The sequence below is a fragment of the Electrophorus electricus genome, chromosome 4, assembly GCF_041902795.1.
Source record: "Electrophorus electricus isolate QZ-2024a chromosome 4, ASM4190279v1, whole genome shotgun sequence".
NCBI lineage: Eukaryota > Metazoa > Chordata > Actinopteri > Gymnotiformes > Gymnotidae > Electrophorus > Electrophorus electricus.
In genome coordinates, this window is record NC_137500.1 from 5142142 (window position 1) to 5160724 (window position 18583).

Consider the following 18583-nt stretch of genomic DNA (forward strand, 5'->3'; position numbering starts at 1 on the left):
TTGTTCTCTAGGCAGTGGCGGGTTATGTGCTTATGGCTGTATGAATGAGTGAGGCTGAGGATCACAGAGATACTCTTGTCTCATACAGTGGTGCAGGCCACTATGCAGCACAGGCACAGACAGCTATGATTCACTCACTGTCTCATCTGAGCAGAAAAGCAGAAAGGTTCTGCTGCTGCACTTTCTTTCCTTTCTCAAAACTGATGAATTTACTGATGAATTGACTTACCAACCAGCCAGCCAACAAACAAACAAAGCTGCGCACACACATAAGGTCTTAAAAAGTTTATGTAACTGTGGAACTCTTCCTAATTTTTTCTCTTGCAGTTCATTTGCAGTAAACATGAATGCAGTTTTGAATAATCAATTATGCTTGCAAAACCGAAGTTCCCTGATTGTTTTGTGAGCTCTAGAAATATACCTATAGGCATCTGTGGACTGTGGAATATGTTTCCATAGGAATATTCTATTGCAAACAGGACAGCCCCCCCTAGTGGACAATGTTCAAAGATTAAGTTCATGAAGACATAAGAATATAGTGGTAGTATTCATATCTTAAATGCATTAATGGGACATATTCTCTCACTCTCCACCAAAAGCTTAAAGATATTATGGACCATTGCAATTAAATAAAGAAATTACAATGATACAAACCATGACAATACGGATGAATGTATGAAACCCCAAAACAACAGACACTCCCTCTTCTTGGTTTCTGTTCCGCATGTGTACACTTCCATCCTGTGTCAAAGTGACAGAGCTTTACACCAGGAGTTATCTTTTTGAATACAATCTAAAAATGCTTTAGCACCATTTAAAAAATATAGAGCTTGTACACTGGACTTCACTTCAGAGCAATGGATTTATTACAACATAACAGAACCAACAGTTGTTAAACTAAGTTCATATTTCTTCACAAAGGTAACTAAGTATTTTTCATCAAATGTATTTTCAATGTAGGATTACTACTAACTGCAAGAGCTAGGTGTATCGTGGGTGTATTTGTTAATCCAGTCTTTAGCTTTAAACACGCCAAGTACTGTTTTTAAGACACTTCCTCTTACACTGCCAAATATAACCTCAAGACAAGGAAGTGTCACTATACAATACATTTCAATCATGTTTTTGTTGAACTACATAGATATTTTACATTATTATATAGTATATCTAAGTATATGTAATGTTTAGATCTACAGTGATGATTCATAGTGTCGATAAAAGAGTTTACTTCTTTCCAAAAGAGAAGGAATGTGGACAGGTGGTTGGCATGGATTCAGAGTCCCAGCTACTCGACCTAAGGACTGGCGGTGAAACAGACACCACATATTGTGATGACTCTATGCAACAACATGAGACATCAATTGATGCTGGTATTGTATAGGACGGTGTGTTTGTGAGTGTATATGACTATGTGCAAGAGTTTGCAAGAATGAAAGTGAAAGAAAGTAGAATTAGCCAGATTGCTGGATGGATGGATGGATGGATGGATGGATGGATGGATGGATGGATGGATGGATGGATGGATGGATGGATGGATGGATGGATGGATGGATGGATGGATGGATGGATGGATGGATGGATGGATAGATGGATGGATAATGTTATAGTTGTGTTAATAATTCAGATATGTGCTTTGTTTATGGATACATAATTGTCTGCAGGCTTCAGTGCCTCCTGCTTGACCACTGGAGAGCTTCAGCAACATTGGAGAGCAGTGAAACAAAATATTAGATCCATTAAAGTCCTTTTTGAGATCCCGTCTGCTCGTATTGTAGAGCATGCCTCTTCTCGATATGTGGTGAGTTAAGTCATGGACTAAATAAATCATTCTCTCGCCTACCCCTTCCTTATTTAGTTATTTAGATATTGTCTCTCAGGTGTACCAGATAGCGGTGATCAGATCTGGCAGTTATGACTGCAAGCATGTGGCCATCGAGCGCCGCTACTCAGACTTCTTACACCTCCACCAGCAGCTGCTGCAGGACTTCAGTGAGGAGCTGGAGGAGGTCACCCTGCCCAAGAAGAAGCTAGTAAGGAACTTCTCTGAGGAAAACATTGCTGAGCGCCGCGTGGCCCTTTGTGACTACCTTACTCAGCTCTACGCCCGCTGCTATGTCCGCCGCTCACCCACATTCATTGCATTTTTCACCCACCCCGAACTGAAGATCTCCTACGATCTGCTCCGTGGAGGCCGTTTCTCCCATGCCCTGGAGGCCCTGCAGAGTGTGCTTGTACTTCAGGAAAAACTGTCCATTCATGATCCAGCTCTGCTTGTGCCCACCATGTGTGCACTAGTGGTGTGCCATAGGGACCTGGGGAATTTGGACAGAGCTTTCCAAACTGGCCACAGGGCCCTGCCAACAATGAGGCGCTATGGCTTATGCAGGTATCATGGCCCCCTATTGGAGGCCATGGTGGACCTGGGGTATCAGTTAGCAAACCCTGTGGCTCAGTTGCAAGATGAGCTAATCAAGATGCAAAACTCACCGCATGGACCAGTGTCAATGGTGACACTAAAAGAGCTTGTGGTGCAAGAATTTACATGATCCCATTAAAAACATATGTAGCGGGTTCTATTGGGCAATCTCCTTCAAATCAGTACATTCAATATCAATTCAATTTAAATAGTTGAATCCATCGGTAGTCTTACCATTATTTCAGTCATAATAACTTGTGGTTTTCATAAGATACATAATCAACCTGGTCTTTTATGTCAGCACTATGTAAAATGTTTTTATACATTTGATTATTCTAAGGAACTAGGAAAGATTTTGTACCTGAACTTTATTTAAAACAACCTGTACCATAAAACTAATGTTGCTTTTTGTTGCTGTAATTTATAACTTATAGAACTTTCAACATTTGACGTTTTATATGTATGACATATATTATGTTATATATATTTGGCTGTACACCACCGCCAAGTTTTCAAAAACAGATTAAAAAAATTTTTTGCTAAACTAACGAGCATCACTAATTACACTTAATTACACTTGTTGAAGAATGAAGGCAACATCCTACTATAGACCACAAAATGTACTATTAATTACCACAAACATATAGGTGGGGTCATTTTGGTTGAACTAAGACTGGCCTTCTCTCTCCGGTAAGTCAGTTCTATACACCATAATTATCTAAATACAAAGAACGTTTACAAAAAGCGAAATCAATAATATCGATTAAGATTCAAAATGAAAATACAATTATATCAACTACTAATGTAAATAAAGCTTTTATAAAAATGTATAAAGCGTATGTTTCAAAAAGTTTTAAATCACATGACATGCCATTACGCTGAAAGCTCGAATTGCAGAATATCTTATTATTAGCATGAGCTCCAACTGCAAGATTATGCGGTACTTTATGACAAGTATAACTTATATTCTAAAATTACAGGTATCAACTAAAACGATAAGACAAAAAATATGCAACAGGCTATCTAAAATTACAAAAGTAATGGACATTTTATTATCATGATACAAAAAGTATCGCCTTTAAATAGACTGTTATATATTGCCTTTTTAAGCAATTAAAATGCTGTGATGTTGAACAGAAAACAACATTTGTAGCGGTAAAATGGTCTCTTTCCCCATCACCGCTGTAACTTGCCTTACTGTGTCTTTAGCAAAACCGCCGTCACTCTCCTATACAGCTGTACAGGCATTACTAGATGCTAACAGGACAAACGTGCGATTAATCGAGTCTTACGTATGCCACGTGAAAATCCGCAAATTTTGTGTAACTAGGCTGCGCAAGTAGCGTGTTGATGTGATGCAGGGATCTAGCAAGGAAAATTAAGAATAGTTATAAAGGAATGTAACATTTGTTGTAGGCAACTGTTTTAAGTTTATCCGTAGTTCAAGTGTATCAAATCAAGCAAAATGGCAAATGACGGTTCGACTAAACTATCTAAAAATCTTTTACGGATGAAGGTAACATGTTCTGCAAGTACTTAGTAGTAGCCTAGCTAGAATTAGCTAACTGAAATTTACAATTTTGTGGTGATGGGTACAGCTATCTTACATTTATTGTGGTGTGTTATTAGTGTTTGGAAACCATGTGGACCGAGTAAGTATTAATGACTTGCTGTAGTACATCTAACCTAGGCTTGTTCTAGACGTTCACACCAGAGCTCAGGTATCGGCACAAGAAGGATCCAGTTATTTAGCTAACCAACCTAGCTAAGATAGCTAGCTGAAAGTCTAGCTTTGAGATAAATTTGGTGAACTTGTCAAACTAGTGTGCCATCGCTGGGCCGCCTTGTCTCGAAAGCACATCAGAAACAAATTCCTGCTTAATAACGTTAGCTAGCTAGCTAGACAGATAAACTATCTATGGAAAAAAAAACCCAGTTTCACCAGTTGTTGTTTTCTACTGTAGTCGTATAGGTAGCTAGCAAACATCTAGTTAAAACTAATCCATTAAAATGTTTTGTTTCAGTTTATGCAAAGAGGACTTGATGCGGATGTAAAAAAACAGCTCGAGGAAGAAGAGAAAAGGATCGTAAGTGATGAGCATTGGTTTTTGGACTTACCAGAACTCAAAGCGAAAGAGTAAGATTTCAAACTTTACATGGTCTTGGTAGTCATGTAGCTAGTGGGTTATTTTCTACACAATTTGTGCGCGATTTGTGAATACTACTGTTTCTGCGTGTATACTAAAATTAAGTGTGCTTTTTTTCTTTTACATAGAAGCTACATTGTGGAAGAAAGAAGTTATGTTCCATGTGAAGACTTGGTTTATGGAAGAATGTCCTTTAAGGGATTCAATCCAGATGTTGAAGTAATCTACTGTACCGCATATACACTACTGTTTCACAATTACTTTAAGTATGAACTTTAACCGATGACAGTTTCTCTCTAATTATTGTACAGAAGCTAATGGCTCTAATGAATGCTCCCAGAGAGGAGAAGGAGGAGGATGAGGATGAAAAGAATGAGACACGGATGGACACAGATATTACTGATGAGGAGATGGCTAGAAGGTGGGTTTAGAAGAGTATTGTATTGAAATTGACCTTGCATTATATGTAGGAGGCCTTGCTAGATTCGTTTTCCCCTCTTAATAGATATGGAAGCCTGGTGGAGAGCATGAAAAAAAGATTCGCCAAGAAAAGGGATCGTTCATCTCTCAAGGGAAACAGAGAAGATGTGAGCCAAAACACTATACCCTCACAACCAAAGAAAGCATTCTTAAAGCCCCAGGACTGAGGAATTTTATCTGTAATCAATTTGAAAATAGGCAATGTGTTTTCCTTTTTAATATCTATAAATACAGTGGACTTTTAGGAACTCAGTTTTTTTCATTATTCACTTATTGCAACAATGGGCCTGTAAAATGGCAGAAGAAAACTGGATGTCATGCATCCTTATTTAAGTGAAAAATGTGTTTGTATATTATGAACATTCATATGTGCAAGCCTCCTTTTATTTAATGTGCCCCAGGTCACAGTTAAGGTTGACTAAAGTTGTTTCATTTACATTAATATACTTTTGTGAGTGGAATTTGAAATCTTTAACAGTGTGTTGTCCTATAACGAATGAGGTTACATTTATAGAGTGGAGAACACTTCACAATATACTTTGTACATGCATCACTGATTTGACGCCAGGTTTGGTAGTTTAACTTTGATAAAGCATGTGTGGAAAAATAATATCAAATAACCAGGTTGGACAGAACCTGTGCATGAATGGAAATGCCCAGGCAGTGGGTCCCGGGTGGTAAAAGGGTCTTGGTGTTTCTGAGAGTAGTGCATGCTTTATAGCATGCAGAACAGGTGCAAAATTGGTGCAGGCATGTGCAGTCATGTTGCTTAAACGATGTTGCATGGAGCAGATGTATTCCTCTCCATACGCCCCTGTCACTTCTGGTGGCAGAGTGCTGAAGATCTCCTTCTGAATTTTAGCCCATTGTTCTTGATTGCCTAGAATGTCTGAGGGGTGAAAGTTAAGTATTTTATATCATGTTGAATGTAAAAACAGGATTTAAAAATGTGACCAGTGGTAGAACAACAAAGAAATTAAATAATTAATGCTAATACTCAGCATAGAAGTCAAATGCAGTGTAATTATCTCTTGGAATGTCTGAGGAGTGAAAGTTAAGTATTTTATATCATGTTGAATGTAAAAACAGGATTTAAAAATGTGACCAGTGGTAGAACAACAAAGAAATTAAATAATTAATGCTAATACTCAGCATAGAAGTCAAGTGCAGTGTAATTATCTCTTGGCCCAGCTACAATATAGTTGCAAGAAACAATCTGAACCCTTTAGAGTTGCCTAGTTTTCTGCATAAATTGGTCATAAAATTTGTACTTCATCAAGGTCAATTATACACAATTATAATCAATCATAAATCATTGTCTACTACCTGACATCTATTAAATATGCAAAATGGTAGTGTAAAAAGTAAGCAAACATTTATTGATTGGTTGAACCTTTGGCAGCAATAACCTCAACACAGTGCTGCATGCAGTAACAGCTATATAACATTTTGGACCATTATTTCTTTCAGAACTGCTTTAGCTTATATTCTTCAGATGTCTGGTGTGAAAGGCTCTAGGTTATTCCACAGCATCTCCGTGATCTTATGGTCTTAGCTTTGACTTGGCTAGCCCAAAAGGAAGATTTAAACATTTTTTTTAAGCCAGTCTGTAGATGATGTTCAGGGTTGTTGTCATGCTGCATCACCCAGCATGTACTAATCTTAAATTGGTGGCCAGCAATCCTGGCATGATGCTAAAGGAGACCTTGATGAACTTGAACTCACTTTCCTTCTCAACTACAATCTGTCACCCCAGAGGTAGTAAAGCACCCCCCAAACATGATGCTCCCTGTACTTTAGCAGTTGCTTAGTGTACAAGCAAATAAAAAATGCAAGTGACTGATAAGTCAGAGTAGGGCTACATCCAATCCAATTGCATTTCATTGTTTGAACTCCAGGTTTGCCAAGTCCTGTCTCCAATTAGCTTTTGTTGAAGTCATTAACCTAGGGTTTTCACATATATTTTCTTGCTATCGTACTGAACATTGTCAGTTTTAACCTAGTTCAGTACTCACTGGTCTTGAAACCCCCAGGCTGAATAATGGCCACTTTGACTCCCCACCGGGCCAGTTCCTGCCTCATAACGCCAAAGTATAGAGTCAAAGCTGCCTTTGATGCTCCATATGCAGCAAAGCCAGGGAAAGGAACTTCTCCTAGAGAAACAAATAAGGGACAGAATTGTTGGTGTGTGTATATATATATATATATATATATATATATATATATATATATATATAAATAAAACATTTAAAATACAACAATTAAAACTTTAGATATTAATGTCAAAAAGGAACTGGATTTCACAACTATTTACAGCAGTCCATATACACTTTGGAATCTGAAGGTAGAATTAATTGACAGAAGTATAGAGAAAATGGTCCTACACTAACAGGTATTAAGATTTCAAATTTTGAGAAGTCATGAAGTGTACCAGTTTGTAGTTCATTTCATGTGTAAGGTACCTGCCAGACTGGATACAGTAACAATCCTTCCTTTTGCTTGTCGAATCATAGGCAAGAAAACTCTGGTCACGTCCACACCCGAAATAAAATTGACCTCTATGATTTTTCTTAAAATCCGCATGGGAAGAATTTCCCCATCACATGTATATCCAAGCACTCCTGCATTATTCACCAATCCCCAAAGACCTGATCAAGAGAGATGATGGCTTGATTATTCTTGTTTTAAATGAAATCTAGGGTACTTGCAGTTAAAATATAAATTTCTGTAGGGTCAAAAATGTTTGCCAGAGGTTTGACTTCTGTTCTTTTTTTTTTTTTCATTCCAAACATTATCTAAAGCTACTAAACGTTGTGCAACATATTGTTACAGTATAGTTTTTAACTTTATTCCAGAAGGCTTGGTTTTATATGTGCACTGTAGTGAAACAAATTGGTGTATATGCAAGTATTAAACAGGCATTTTAAAATGTGGAGTAAGTATTTCATGATGGATAAAAGCAGACTGCTTTATTCTACTGCCTGATATCCTGAATTTTCTATAGTAGACGTTATAAATGAATCCATATTTTTATTATGCATCATTTTAAATATTGTTTTGGTGTTCTTAATCACCTGTCTCTCCTATCTGACTCTTTATAAGTTGGTGAGCTTCATAGGTCTGGTTGAGGTCTGTGATATCGAATTGTAGGACAGTAAGTTGTGATGAAGAGATCGTCCTAAGCTCCTCTGCACCTGGCCCAGAGCCATCCAGCACACCAGCATACACCTTCATCCCAGCCATGGCCAGCATCTTAGCAAGATTAAGGCCAAACCCAGAGTCACAACCTTTTGGACACATGGACAAAGTACTCAGATAACACCAGGCAAAAACACTAACTTTTTTTTGCTTCACAAGATAAAAAAGTCCTTTTACTGATTATATATGTTCTTAAAACTCACATATAGCTTTTAAGTGACAATTTTATAATTCTATATTGCCTATTCATAAATAAGGCCATTATATTTCATGTGTTTTAAGTATTTCTTTAAGGCTATTCTTCCAAAATGTACAGTGTATGATTTCTGCCTATATTTAGACTCAGGAACATCCCTCTTCAGTGTCCAGCAATGGTCTGTCAACATAGAGAGGATGCACTTTCCTTTGTACTATATTTCCATACTTTGCATAGTGAGATCAATGTGGGGGGTGGGGATTCTGAAAATATTTGGGTTCAGTGTGCAACAATACTTTTTTTTTGTTGTTGTTGATCAGTGCAATCATTCTCAGTATGCTGAATTAACTTAATCTTCTCCCTACCACATACCATCTTCATACTAGTTTTATTCTGTATAGTGATAGATTTTATTGCACAATACATTTTATATCTTTTCTAAAGCTCAAAGTACATAAAAAAAAAAAGTTGTAGTAAAGCAGTAACTTCAATGTATCTGATGGCTTTAGTTCAGAATGTGAATCCACTCTTTCCAATGGTTTTTACAAGAGACACTATTTTATCTGAGGCTTTTTGGAATATATAAAGGTTACTGAGAAATGAACCATAAGTATTTATCACCATTTCAAAACCATGTTTTCCTTTCCAAGCATAACCACCATTACCTGTGATGAGCACTGCTCTGCCTTGTGCTGGCAGCAAAACCTCTTCTTTTCCTGCACTGAAGTGGACCACGCTGCAGCACACACTCAACAGCAACACTAACACAGATCCAGGAGAAAGCAGAAAGCACAGCATCAGTCCCATCAGCAGGAGCCTGAGCGACCAGCGCGCGTCTCTTCCGCCTCTACGCCAGAACATCACGGCGTTGATGGATATGATCAGTAAGCTCAGGAGAGAGAGCCAGAGCTCCTGTCTACCTTCGTCCATTCTGACTGCCACACAAGGCAACAAAGAGAAACTGTCTGCCCAGCCTTTCCTGGAACAGCAGGCTCACGTATAAGCCACACCCTACAGATAGAAAAGGGCGTTTCAAAGCAGTATTTGTTACCTGTGTAAGCATACACACAATTTGTAATGAAATACTAGATGAGTTGACATACCAATGTCGCACCCATTTCAAAATCTGATTTACAAAAACACAAAAGATCTTTTGTACACTTATGTCCCTCCTCTGCAGACAACCAAAACATGAACTGCAAAACAGACCACTGTGTGCACATAACAAACACATAGTACAGGGTTCTGTCAGTAATAATGCTGCTAGACATGAAAAAGCCCAGTGGAAATATGGATCTGCTGACTTCCACAATTTCACTACTCTAAAGAGCAGCCCTGTACATAATACAATGACATTGAACATGACAAACTGATACCTACATATTAGCATGCCACCAGCCCATCATAGTGCATTATATACTAAAGCTTTCAGTAAGTATTCTGCGTTTACCCTCACCAGGTACTTTATTGGGAACACCTGTACACGTTCTTGTAATTAGCCAATCAATCAATCATGTGACAGCAGTGCAGTGCATGAAATCAGATATGGGTCAAAAGCTTTAGTTAATGTTTACTTGGGAATGTGTATACTGAGTGACTCTGTGACTTGCTGCCGAGTTTAAGTATTTAAGAACCTGCTGATCTCCTGGAGTTTACCCAGAGTGGTGCAAAGAACAAAAAACAGTGCAGATGTTCTTTGTATAAAAATGTCTTAATGAGAGATTTCAGAAAAATGGACATAATTGGACTGAACTAACAGGAAGGCTATAATAAATCTAATAACCACTCATAACTGTGATGAGCAGAATAGCATCTCAACCCGAACAACTGTACATCAAAAAATCTGGAGTCAGATGAACTTTAAAGGCAGAACACTACAATGGCAATACCTACAGGAGTAATACCAGAACATGATTTTGAGGCTACAGTGGGCACTGGCTCACCAAAACCAAACAGTTAAAGTTTGGAAAAATGCCTGATGAATCAGATATTTTGCTGCATCATGCACATGGCAGTGTTGTCATCAGACATGAACAATCCATGGCCTTGTCTCAAAAGTTCAGGCTTCTGGCAGGGAATGTTTTTTCTGGCACAAATCCGGTTCCTTTAATACAAACTGAGTATTGTTTGAATGCCACACCCTCCAAGTATTGTTGCTGATCATGTAAATCCCTTTATGGCCACAATTGACCCATTTCTTCTCCAATTTACAGCATTACATTGCATCACGTCACAAAACACGAGTCATCTCAAACTGGTTCTGTGACTGCAAGTTTAGCCCAATCACCAGATCTAAATCCAATAAAGAATATGAGCATGTGGTCAAACAGGAGATTTGCAGAATAAATATGTAAATTAATACAGGCCAAAATCTTAAAGGAATCTACTGGCTGGTCAATGTATAGCAGTTTAGCATAATCTGTAAAAATGCAACAGAAAATGTGGTGACAAATAAGATCTTTATTTTGCTCTATGGATGATGGCTATTCAAATGGAAGGTGGGGGCAAGTTACAGCATTCCTGAATTTGCAACACATGAACACACCCTATACTGGTTTGGAGGTCTATGAATACATCTCACAATATACAACATTTAAGTAAACAACAAATGCTTACACGCTTAAAGTGCTCTTCCTCTTAAATTAAGCCTACCAAGCCTGGATTATGTTACAGGGCATAACATGTAAACCACTGATCATCTCCACGAGTAGAGGCAGTGTGGGTGTTTAGGTGCGGTTTTTCTTGAAGAAGGTGATAAGCCCATTTGTAGAGGAGTCGTGAGTGTGGACTTCAGAATCATCCTGAAGCTCGGGCTCTATCTTCTTAGCCAACTGTTTCCCCAGCTCCACACTAGAGGCACATCACATTACTCAGCACACCAGCAGTCAGCTCAGAAGTGGACCCTAGTGGCTTGCCTGCTGTATGTCTTGCAGGTATAAAACTGGACTAAGTAATAAGCAAAATCAAGGGTGCAAGCTTGCATATGGATTAGGTAGGGACCTGGTCCTACTAATATTTGAGTGAATAGTAGGGTGGGCCCCCCATCAATGCTGAGATTAAGCATACACCCTTGAGTAAATTATAATAAGTTATAATTATTATTATGTTACTGCTTTTTAAAAAAATAAATACAGCTGCACAATTATAGCTTTGCTGTTTAAACTGGCAGGGTGCAAATTGTCATTTTGCATAAGGAGTCTGAGAAAAATGCTGGCTCTTACCCCCACTGGTCATAACTGTTGATATTCCACAACACACCTTGCACAAAGATTTTGTGCTCATACATGGCTTAAAAACAAAGACACACAAAATATTCAGTAAATCAGTGCATTCTTTTGCATTGAAATGTGCTGTATTACTTTTGACTCATACATGTTTGCATACATTATAAAAATACATGCATTTTAAACATTGTTAATACATGATTAAAAGGCTCGAGTTATCAAGCTATAGCTAATAGCATATGGTATGTACAGTGCAACCATCTCATACTGTTGACTTACCAACTAAAGCTCCCAGCATAAATGGAGTCAGTTTTTTGAAAATTATGGAGTTGCTTGGCTTGTTTCCTTGGAATACTTTATGGGGCAGGAGTTTGTCCAGGGCATCCCCACTCATGCCAGAAGCCTCCAGCTCCTTTCTGGCCTCTTCTGAGGTCTTGCCCTTCATCAGAGCCTCCGTCTGAGCCAGGAAGTTTGCCATCAATATCTAAAATGGACACAGAATATGCAGCTCATAACAGTTCAACAGTACAATACTGAATGATAAAAATATATACCAGCATAGTAAGTGATATGGTATGGTATGTTAAACAAGAATTAGTGTTGTGTTATTTGTATGTCAAATACACATTCAAGCCCTAAAAAAAGACCCAGAACAACAGTAACAGTTCGAGTGAGTCTACTTGAAGAGCGTACCTTATGATGCAGATTATCTCTGATTGGATGCTGAGACTGGGCAGGTATGAGAAAGTCAGCAGGAATCATACGAGTCCCTATTGTTGGGGGGGGGGGGGGGGGAACAAACACAAAAAAAAAGTAAAGTACATACAAAACTTAGTTCATGGGTTCTGAACAGGCCACAGAACCCTATACTAAATACAGCAACTCATGTACTGTTTAGTATTTTTACTGTATTACTGTTTAGCAATTTACTGTGTATTTACTGTTTACCACAGAACTAACTGGCTAAAATATAAACCTAAACCCTTCCTGCAGCTGTTCAGAAGTCCTGCACACATGGCTATGGGTTTACATTTACGGCATTTAGCAGACACTCTTATCCAGAGCGACTTACATTTTATGAGTAAATGACACAGCACTTTTGTATCTTATCCAGTACATTGGGTCAGAGTTTAAGATACCATTGAACTCTAACCTACTCTACTGGCAAATGTAAATGCACATAGCTTTAGCCATGTGCATTTACCAAAAAATAAGAAAATAAGTTAAACTGAACATTGTTCCAGTAGTGCTGTGTACCTTGGTGAATGAGTTGATAGAAAGCATGCTGGCCATTGGTACCCGGCTCCCCCCAAACAATGGGTCCAGTGTGGTAGTTCACACGGGTGCCACTCTTGGTGATGTACTTTCCATTTGACTCCATGTCACCCTTGGAGGGCATACAGCAGTTAAATGACCATAAAATTGCCTACACATTTATGAGCAAATCCATCAACATACAGAAAGGTTGTCATCAACTGCCCATTTCATGTGCTTCTAGATTGCATCCAGAGTGCTAAAATTCATCCTAGAGCAGGGTTCTTCACACTTTTTTTTTTTTGCACAACTGACCTGTTGAAAATAGGCAGCAAAGCGGTGCATGTACTGGTCGTAGGGCAACATGGCATGCGTCTCAGCCTGGAAGAAGTTGACGTACCAGACACCTAACAGGGCTAGCAGCACTGGGGCGTTCTGCTCGAGCGGAGCAGAACAGAAGTGCTGATCCTGGGAATACAGAGAATTGGACAGTTAAAAAAGCAAATATTACAATTTAATAACTTACAATGACAGAAAATGTACAGGTCATACCATCCAGTGGGCACCTGCAAGTAGCTGCTCGAAGTTATCAAATCCTACAGGAAAAAGAGCCAATATGAATCACCATCCAACTGTAAAGAATACCAACAATAAACAGCTGAGTATTCAACACTGCAGATTGCAGTTTAAGCATTCTTCAAATTAGTCCAGACATGTGTCATCAGATCAGTGCAACAGATTTAGCATTCTGGAGCAGACATACCTACGTGCAGAGCGATAGATAAACCAATAGCAGACCACAGCGAGTAACGCCCACCGACCCACTAAAAAGAACAAGCACATATTAAATGCAAACACTGATGCAGAGCCATTCTTTTTTATAAGGCATGGCATTTTGCAAGGCATCAAGTCCTGGATATCCTTCATTACATGATTCATGTTCACAAAGAACTCAGTTTGACTAGGGACACACTGGATGCACTCCATGCCATTACCACTTTTGTATCTGATGCAATAAAGCCTCCTAGTGTCTCAGCCATTTAAGAGTCACTTGCAAAGTCTTCACTTTTCATGCAGGTTTACATTCTGGTTTGTCACTCTGCAGGACATACTCACATCCCAGAATTCAAACATGTTGTTAGTGTCGATACCGAAGTCCCTCACTTTGGGCTGAAGAAGAAAGAACAATTTAGAATTCCATTTTTCCCCACCTTGCAGTAGATAACCCCAATTTCCCACGAGTACACCACGCACACCAAACCATGACAGTAGTCAGACTCACTGCGTTGGTGGAGAGAGCAACAAAATGCTTGGCCACAGCAGAGGTCTGTGGGGGGGGGGAGACAACATTTACATAAGGAATTACTGTATAATTATAGTCAACTTAAAAGGTGGTGGGCCTTTGGAGTGTACAGAGTTAGTGGGGGAAGGAGTACTCACATCATTGGCAGTCTTTAAGAACCACTCCTTGGCAGACTCAGCATTAGTAATGGTCTCCTGAGTAGTGAAAGTCTAGAAAAATCCAACAGCATTGTGACATTTTAGTTACTTCAATTCAAAGTTACAAGATAATGAGCACATATTGCACAACTACTTTAGATGGCATGTCAACATTAAGTCCTGATTCACTCTGACATCTACTTAAAACATTGTCCTGATGAAGACGACAAGGGGGCAGGCAGAGGATCCGGTGACTCATACCCAGTGAAAGTGTTCATGGACAAGAGCAAGTCGCTCTTTAAATTTTCTTCAAGCAAGACGCTTCTCGGGACGGATGCTTCAAGTAAGATGGATACTTAATACAGATGCTCCACAGATTACGATGGGGCTACGTTCCGATAAACCCATTATAAGGCGCTTGAATCGCAAATCAAGGATACACTACTGTATATCATAGCATAGCCTGCCATAGCCTATTTTAAATGCAAGTGTTTTAACCAAGTTTAAATTTAAAAAAAAAAAGTGTTGAGTAACAATGTGAGGCAGAAATAAGTAATTGGTAAGACTCGTGTACATAAGGAAAATATCCAGTTTCTGTTGAACCCATTGTAAAAGTCAATAATGTAAACCAATCCATCGTAATCCAAAGAGTGTCTGTATAGCTAATGCAGTTAATTTTACACATCATAATCAGAGAAACCAAACATCTTCAAGGACCTACATGAGAAATGCCATGGTTAGACACCACCCCACCCCTAGAAATACCATAACCAGTAAGAGATTGTTAAAAATAAATAGATAAATAAATAAATAAACCATACAAAAGCAGTTATTTGTGCAGTTAAAGTCAAATTAGTTATACTAGTGTTTCAATTATGTCAATCCCATATGATAAAATACCAAATGGGAGGTCCTTAACTACATAAAAAAGCCACTAAAATACTCACTGCACGACTTAGAAGAACCGTGCCAATATATTCTCAAACTTAACAGTGAAAAAACTACATACAGTAGTGAAACAGCTTGCTTGGCAATTGAGTCGTCTGTCCATTCAGCTAGACTGAACAATCAAAAGATGACGAATCAATTTCAAGATCCAGACCATCAACAAGTTCATATGTAAATTCATACAGAGATGACTTTAAAGCTGTCTCAATACAGGTTTGCCACCAACCTTGGAGGCGATGATGAAGAGAGTGGTTTCAGCATTCAGCTGTGCCAAAGTCTTTGCCATGTGTGTTCCATCAATGTTGGAGACGAACCACACGTTGGGGCCCCCCTTAGAGTATGGCTTCAGAGCCTCCGTCACCATCAAAGGCCCCTGGTACACAAACTCAGTTACTTTATGGGGGTTCACCATTTCCTTTCACAAATGCATAACCGTATTAAACTATGAATCCACATCCTCTTAACAAGAGCCAGGAGGAGAAAAAGTAAAACCCTCATCAATGTTACAACTACCACAATGAGGTTTCAGTGGACGAATAAACTCGTGTCGTCAGGATATGCTCTGCATGGTTTTGACTCCACTCACCAGGTCAGATCCTCCAATGCCAATGTTGACCACATCAGTGATGGCCTTACCATTGAAGCCTTTCCAGGCTCCACTGCGCACTCTCTGCAAATCACATTAGCAAATGCTACATCACTGTGCAGTGCAAAGACTGTTATAGGGACCAGTGCATGTTCCTCCATTTAAAAATGCAGTGACTCTACTCACATGGCAGAAGCCCTTCATTTTCTCCAGAACTCGGTTCACCTCAGGCATGACATCTTTTCCATCCACCACGATAGGAGTGTTAGCCCGGTTCCTCAAGGCGATGTGGAGAACAGCTCGGCCCTGTACACACGTGATGTGTTGCATGTATTTAGTCAGTCATGTCTCTCTATGATCAATTAACACAAAACTATGATTAATAAATACAAAAAGTGGGAAGTGGCGAATTACAAAAATAAATAAATAAATCAGCATGTTCCACAAAAGAAAGTGGCACAGCAGTTAAGTGAAAGAAAACAAGCGTTGTCTGCAATCACATCCTGCTATACTTCAGCAGAGGGTAAGCCAAAGATCAAAACACCCTGTATAGAACACCACAACTGTTGAATTTGCTGAGTTTTCAGTATACATCAACATAGCTACAACATAAATCTCTACACTAGTAGAAATATGTTTAATGAATGCTGTATAATGTTGAATGTAATGCTGTATAATAAATACAGGAGTTTGAGTGTTAGAATTAAAGCTGATTTGAATGGTATCCTTGTTCATAATTTACTGTAGCCTCTTGTTGAGGGTTTACATTGCGTCTGTGGCAGTACCTCTGTAAAGTTGATCTTCTCACCAGAAAACATCTGCTCCCTGGCTGCTTCCACTCCCACGGACCTTGCCTAACCATGCACAAGGAAAAACCAAATGGAGTAATTTTCTATTACACATCAAACTACATGCTCACATTAGTTTTAAATGGTTTCACTATATAGCCTGTAATCAATTATTTTTAACAATACATAGACATCTGGAGAAATAAGCAAGAAAGGCTTAGAAACCCTGCATGGTGCTGTTAAGGGTTGTTGGCTGATGATTTACACTTTCCCATCTCACTCCCACACCCCAAAATAAACCACAATGCCCTTATGCCATTGCAGGACAAGAACTTAAATGAGGCCCACCCAAGCATTTAAAATGTCATTAAAGTGTTATTATGCATAAATCTTAAATGTTTACTACATACCAGTATTCATATAATTAATAAAAGGCTACTGTATGAGACAAAATGGTCTTAAAGACTAATACTGACTACAGGAAAGGGACTGTACCATGTCAAACAGCATCTTCATAACTTCTTCAGTGATAAGGTTTTTAGAATAATCCAAGAGTATGTCCCCATCATCTGTCTCAAGGGTTGCACTGGGGAAAAGGGAAAATAAAAAGAAAAAATACTTATAATTTTTGAATATTTTTGTTTGATGTATAAAAAGCCCACTGGAGAGGCATCATCAATTAGGATCGGGTCCTGAATACTGATGTACTGTATCAAATAATTAAAATGGTATGGGCGTGGTTAATGAACTGACGAAAGAAACTATTCCAATATTATAGTTATTATATAATCCTACATAAACATATATTAGGACGTACAAGTTTGGCGTCTGTTCACCAACTTCCTTAAACTTTCCATTAGCTCACGATTGGGTACAGATCAGCACGTCTTACTACAGTGACCGGTGATACGTGCAGTTAGTAGCGTGCCCCAGTACGCCAAACCTAACCTACCTATGGTGGAATTACATTGTCGCACATCTAACAGTAAGCAGGTTTATTCCATTTAATTGTCTTAAACCAGAGAATAATCTAACACACACGTGTATTTTGAGACTGGTGAATCACACATTCATAGAAAACCCACTATTTCAAAAAGGAGGCCTATCATCTCGGTGACCTTGTGTCCACCTCAGCTAACGCTAGTTCCTGTAGCGTATGCTAACGAGCAGGCCCTGGTGGCTTTCTGCGACAAAATAAACGTAAACTGTGAAGACACCACGGATGAAACATTGGAGGTTTTCATGGCTATAGCCAATCCATTACGAGGTGCAGCAGAAAACAGAACCAATCCCGAGAATCGTTATTTAAAATCGACGCAGAACAACCTTGCATATACAACAAAGTATATATGACGCAAAAACCAACTAAGGTTGACAAAAGGGGTACATGAAACACGATTTAGCAGCAAAACGTCCTTCTCTGTTTCTTATCTACCTTCCATTAGTGTTTCGTGGGCAATGTACAGGATGCTTTTCGATTTACCTGAATTTTGAGAACCTGTCCTTGTCCGCCTCGAACATCTGCCGCATGTTCAGTGTCGCGGCGTTTGATTTGTACCATTGCTGCAGTTTTTGATAGTACGGATCGATAGTTAGACCCATAATAAAATCTTTCGGTGAGCCTCCTAGATTGAATACAACTACCCGAAGATCACAGTGCAGTCATTCAGAGACGGTGCAGCTTCTGTAGGCTGGGGGGGGGGGGGGGAACGCACCAATGGCGAGCCGGCCTGTGGCCACGCCCACTACATGCTTAAGTACCGTTTCCATCAGGATCAGTGCCAACTTGATTGCACATAACCTCAGCATTTCTCAATCTTAGCTGAAATAGGTTTGACCATTGGTCACTGTAGTGACATGTACCATACATTGGTAGCATTAAACAATTTCTCAGGCCTAGGATTTC

General features: G+C 39.0%; 4 protein-coding genes across 4 annotated transcripts; 2 read left to right on the forward strand and 2 right to left on the reverse strand.

Moving 5' to 3' along the window:
• The first annotated feature begins 725 nt into the window (after positions 1–725).
• snx20 (sorting nexin 20) lies at positions 726–2960 on the forward strand. The gene is made up of 4 exons (XM_027003259.2): positions 726–921; positions 1242–1370; positions 1662–1798; positions 1878–2960. Exons 2-4 carry the CDS (start codon positions 1268–1270, stop codon positions 2544–2546), a joined length of 909 nt encoding a protein of 302 aa, XP_026859060.1. The 5' UTR covers positions 726–921; positions 1242–1267; the 3' UTR covers positions 2547–2960.
• Positions 2961–3554: 594 nt separating this feature from the next.
• Positions 3555–7972, forward strand: mphosph6 (M-phase phosphoprotein 6). The gene is made up of 5 exons (XM_027003302.3): positions 3555–3932; positions 4441–4553; positions 4692–4782; positions 4875–4984; positions 5069–7972. The coding sequence occupies exons 1-5, from the start codon at positions 3882–3884 to the stop codon at positions 5208–5210; spliced, it is 507 nt and encodes a 168-aa protein (XP_026859103.1). The 5' UTR covers positions 3555–3881; the 3' UTR covers positions 5211–7972.
• hsd17b2 (hydroxysteroid (17-beta) dehydrogenase 2) lies at positions 5622–10733 on the reverse strand. The gene is made up of 5 exons (XM_027003300.3): positions 9103–10733; positions 8118–8330; positions 7506–7691; positions 7059–7196; positions 5622–5932 (listed from the first exon to the last, which is right to left on the reverse strand). Exons 1-5 carry the CDS (start codon positions 9365–9367, stop codon positions 5622–5624), a joined length of 1113 nt encoding a protein of 370 aa, XP_026859101.2. The 5' UTR covers positions 9368–10733.
• Positions 10734–10877: 144 nt separating this feature from the next.
• Positions 10878–18365, reverse strand: gpia (glucose-6-phosphate isomerase a). The gene is made up of 17 exons (XM_027003262.3): positions 18161–18365; positions 17173–17263; positions 16675–16743; positions 16076–16195; positions 15890–15973; positions 15530–15676; positions 14356–14427; positions 14198–14242; positions 14032–14085; positions 13679–13739; positions 13468–13511; positions 13231–13383; positions 12919–13048; positions 12355–12431; positions 11941–12145; positions 11659–11725; positions 10878–11287 (listed from the first exon to the last, which is right to left on the reverse strand). The coding sequence occupies exons 1-17, from the start codon at positions 18277–18279 to the stop codon at positions 11164–11166; spliced, it is 1662 nt and encodes a 553-aa protein (XP_026859063.2). The 5' UTR covers positions 18280–18365; the 3' UTR covers positions 10878–11163.
• Between the last annotated feature and the right edge of the window lie 218 nt (positions 18366–18583).

Excerpts from the sequence above, each read along its gene's own strand:
- snx20 (XM_027003259.2), top strand. The coding sequence starts at position 1,268 with ATGGATTCAGAGTCCCAGCTACTCGACCTAAGGACTGGCGGTGAAACA. Across the intron at positions 1,371-1,661 it reads TGAGACATCAATTGATGCTG|GCTTCAGTGCCTCCTGCTTG; the intron begins GTATTGTATAGG and ends AATTGTCTGCAG. Across the intron at positions 1,799-1,877 it reads ATGCCTCTTCTCGATATGTG|GTGTACCAGATAGCGGTGAT; the intron begins GTGAGTTAAGTC and ends ATTGTCTCTCAG.
- hsd17b2 (XM_027003300.3), bottom strand. The coding sequence starts at position 9,367 with ATGGACGAAGGTAGACAGGAGCTCTGGCTCTCTCTCCTGAGCTTACTG. Across the intron at positions 7,692-8,117 it reads GAGTCAGATAGGAGAGACAG|GTCTTTGGGGATTGGTGAAT; the intron begins GTGATTAAGAAC and ends TCTCTTGATCAG. Across the intron at positions 5,933-7,058 it reads GCCTGGGGGTTTCAAGACCA|ACATTCTAGGCAATCAAGAA; the intron begins GTGAGTACTGAA and ends TTCACCCCTCAG.
- gpia (XM_027003262.3), bottom strand. The coding sequence starts at position 18,279 with ATGGGTCTAACTATCGATCCGTACTATCAAAAACTGCAGCAATGGTAC. Across the intron at positions 15,677-15,889 it reads GCATTGGAGGATCTGACCTG|GGGCCTTTGATGGTGACGGA; the intron begins GTGAGTGGAGTC and ends TTTGTGTACCAG. Across the intron at positions 13,049-13,230 it reads TTGCTGCCTATTTTCAACAG|GGTGACATGGAGTCAAATGG; the intron begins GTCAGTTGTGCA and ends ATGCCCTCCAAG.
- mphosph6 (XM_027003302.3), top strand. The coding sequence starts at position 3,882 with ATGGCAAATGACGGTTCGACTAAACTATCTAAAAATCTTTTACGGATG. Across the intron at positions 4,554-4,691 it reads CCAGAACTCAAAGCGAAAGA|AAGCTACATTGTGGAAGAAA; the intron begins GTAAGATTTCAA and ends TCTTTTACATAG. Across the intron at positions 4,985-5,068 it reads GATGAGGAGATGGCTAGAAG|ATATGGAAGCCTGGTGGAGA; the intron begins GTGGGTTTAGAA and ends CCCTCTTAATAG.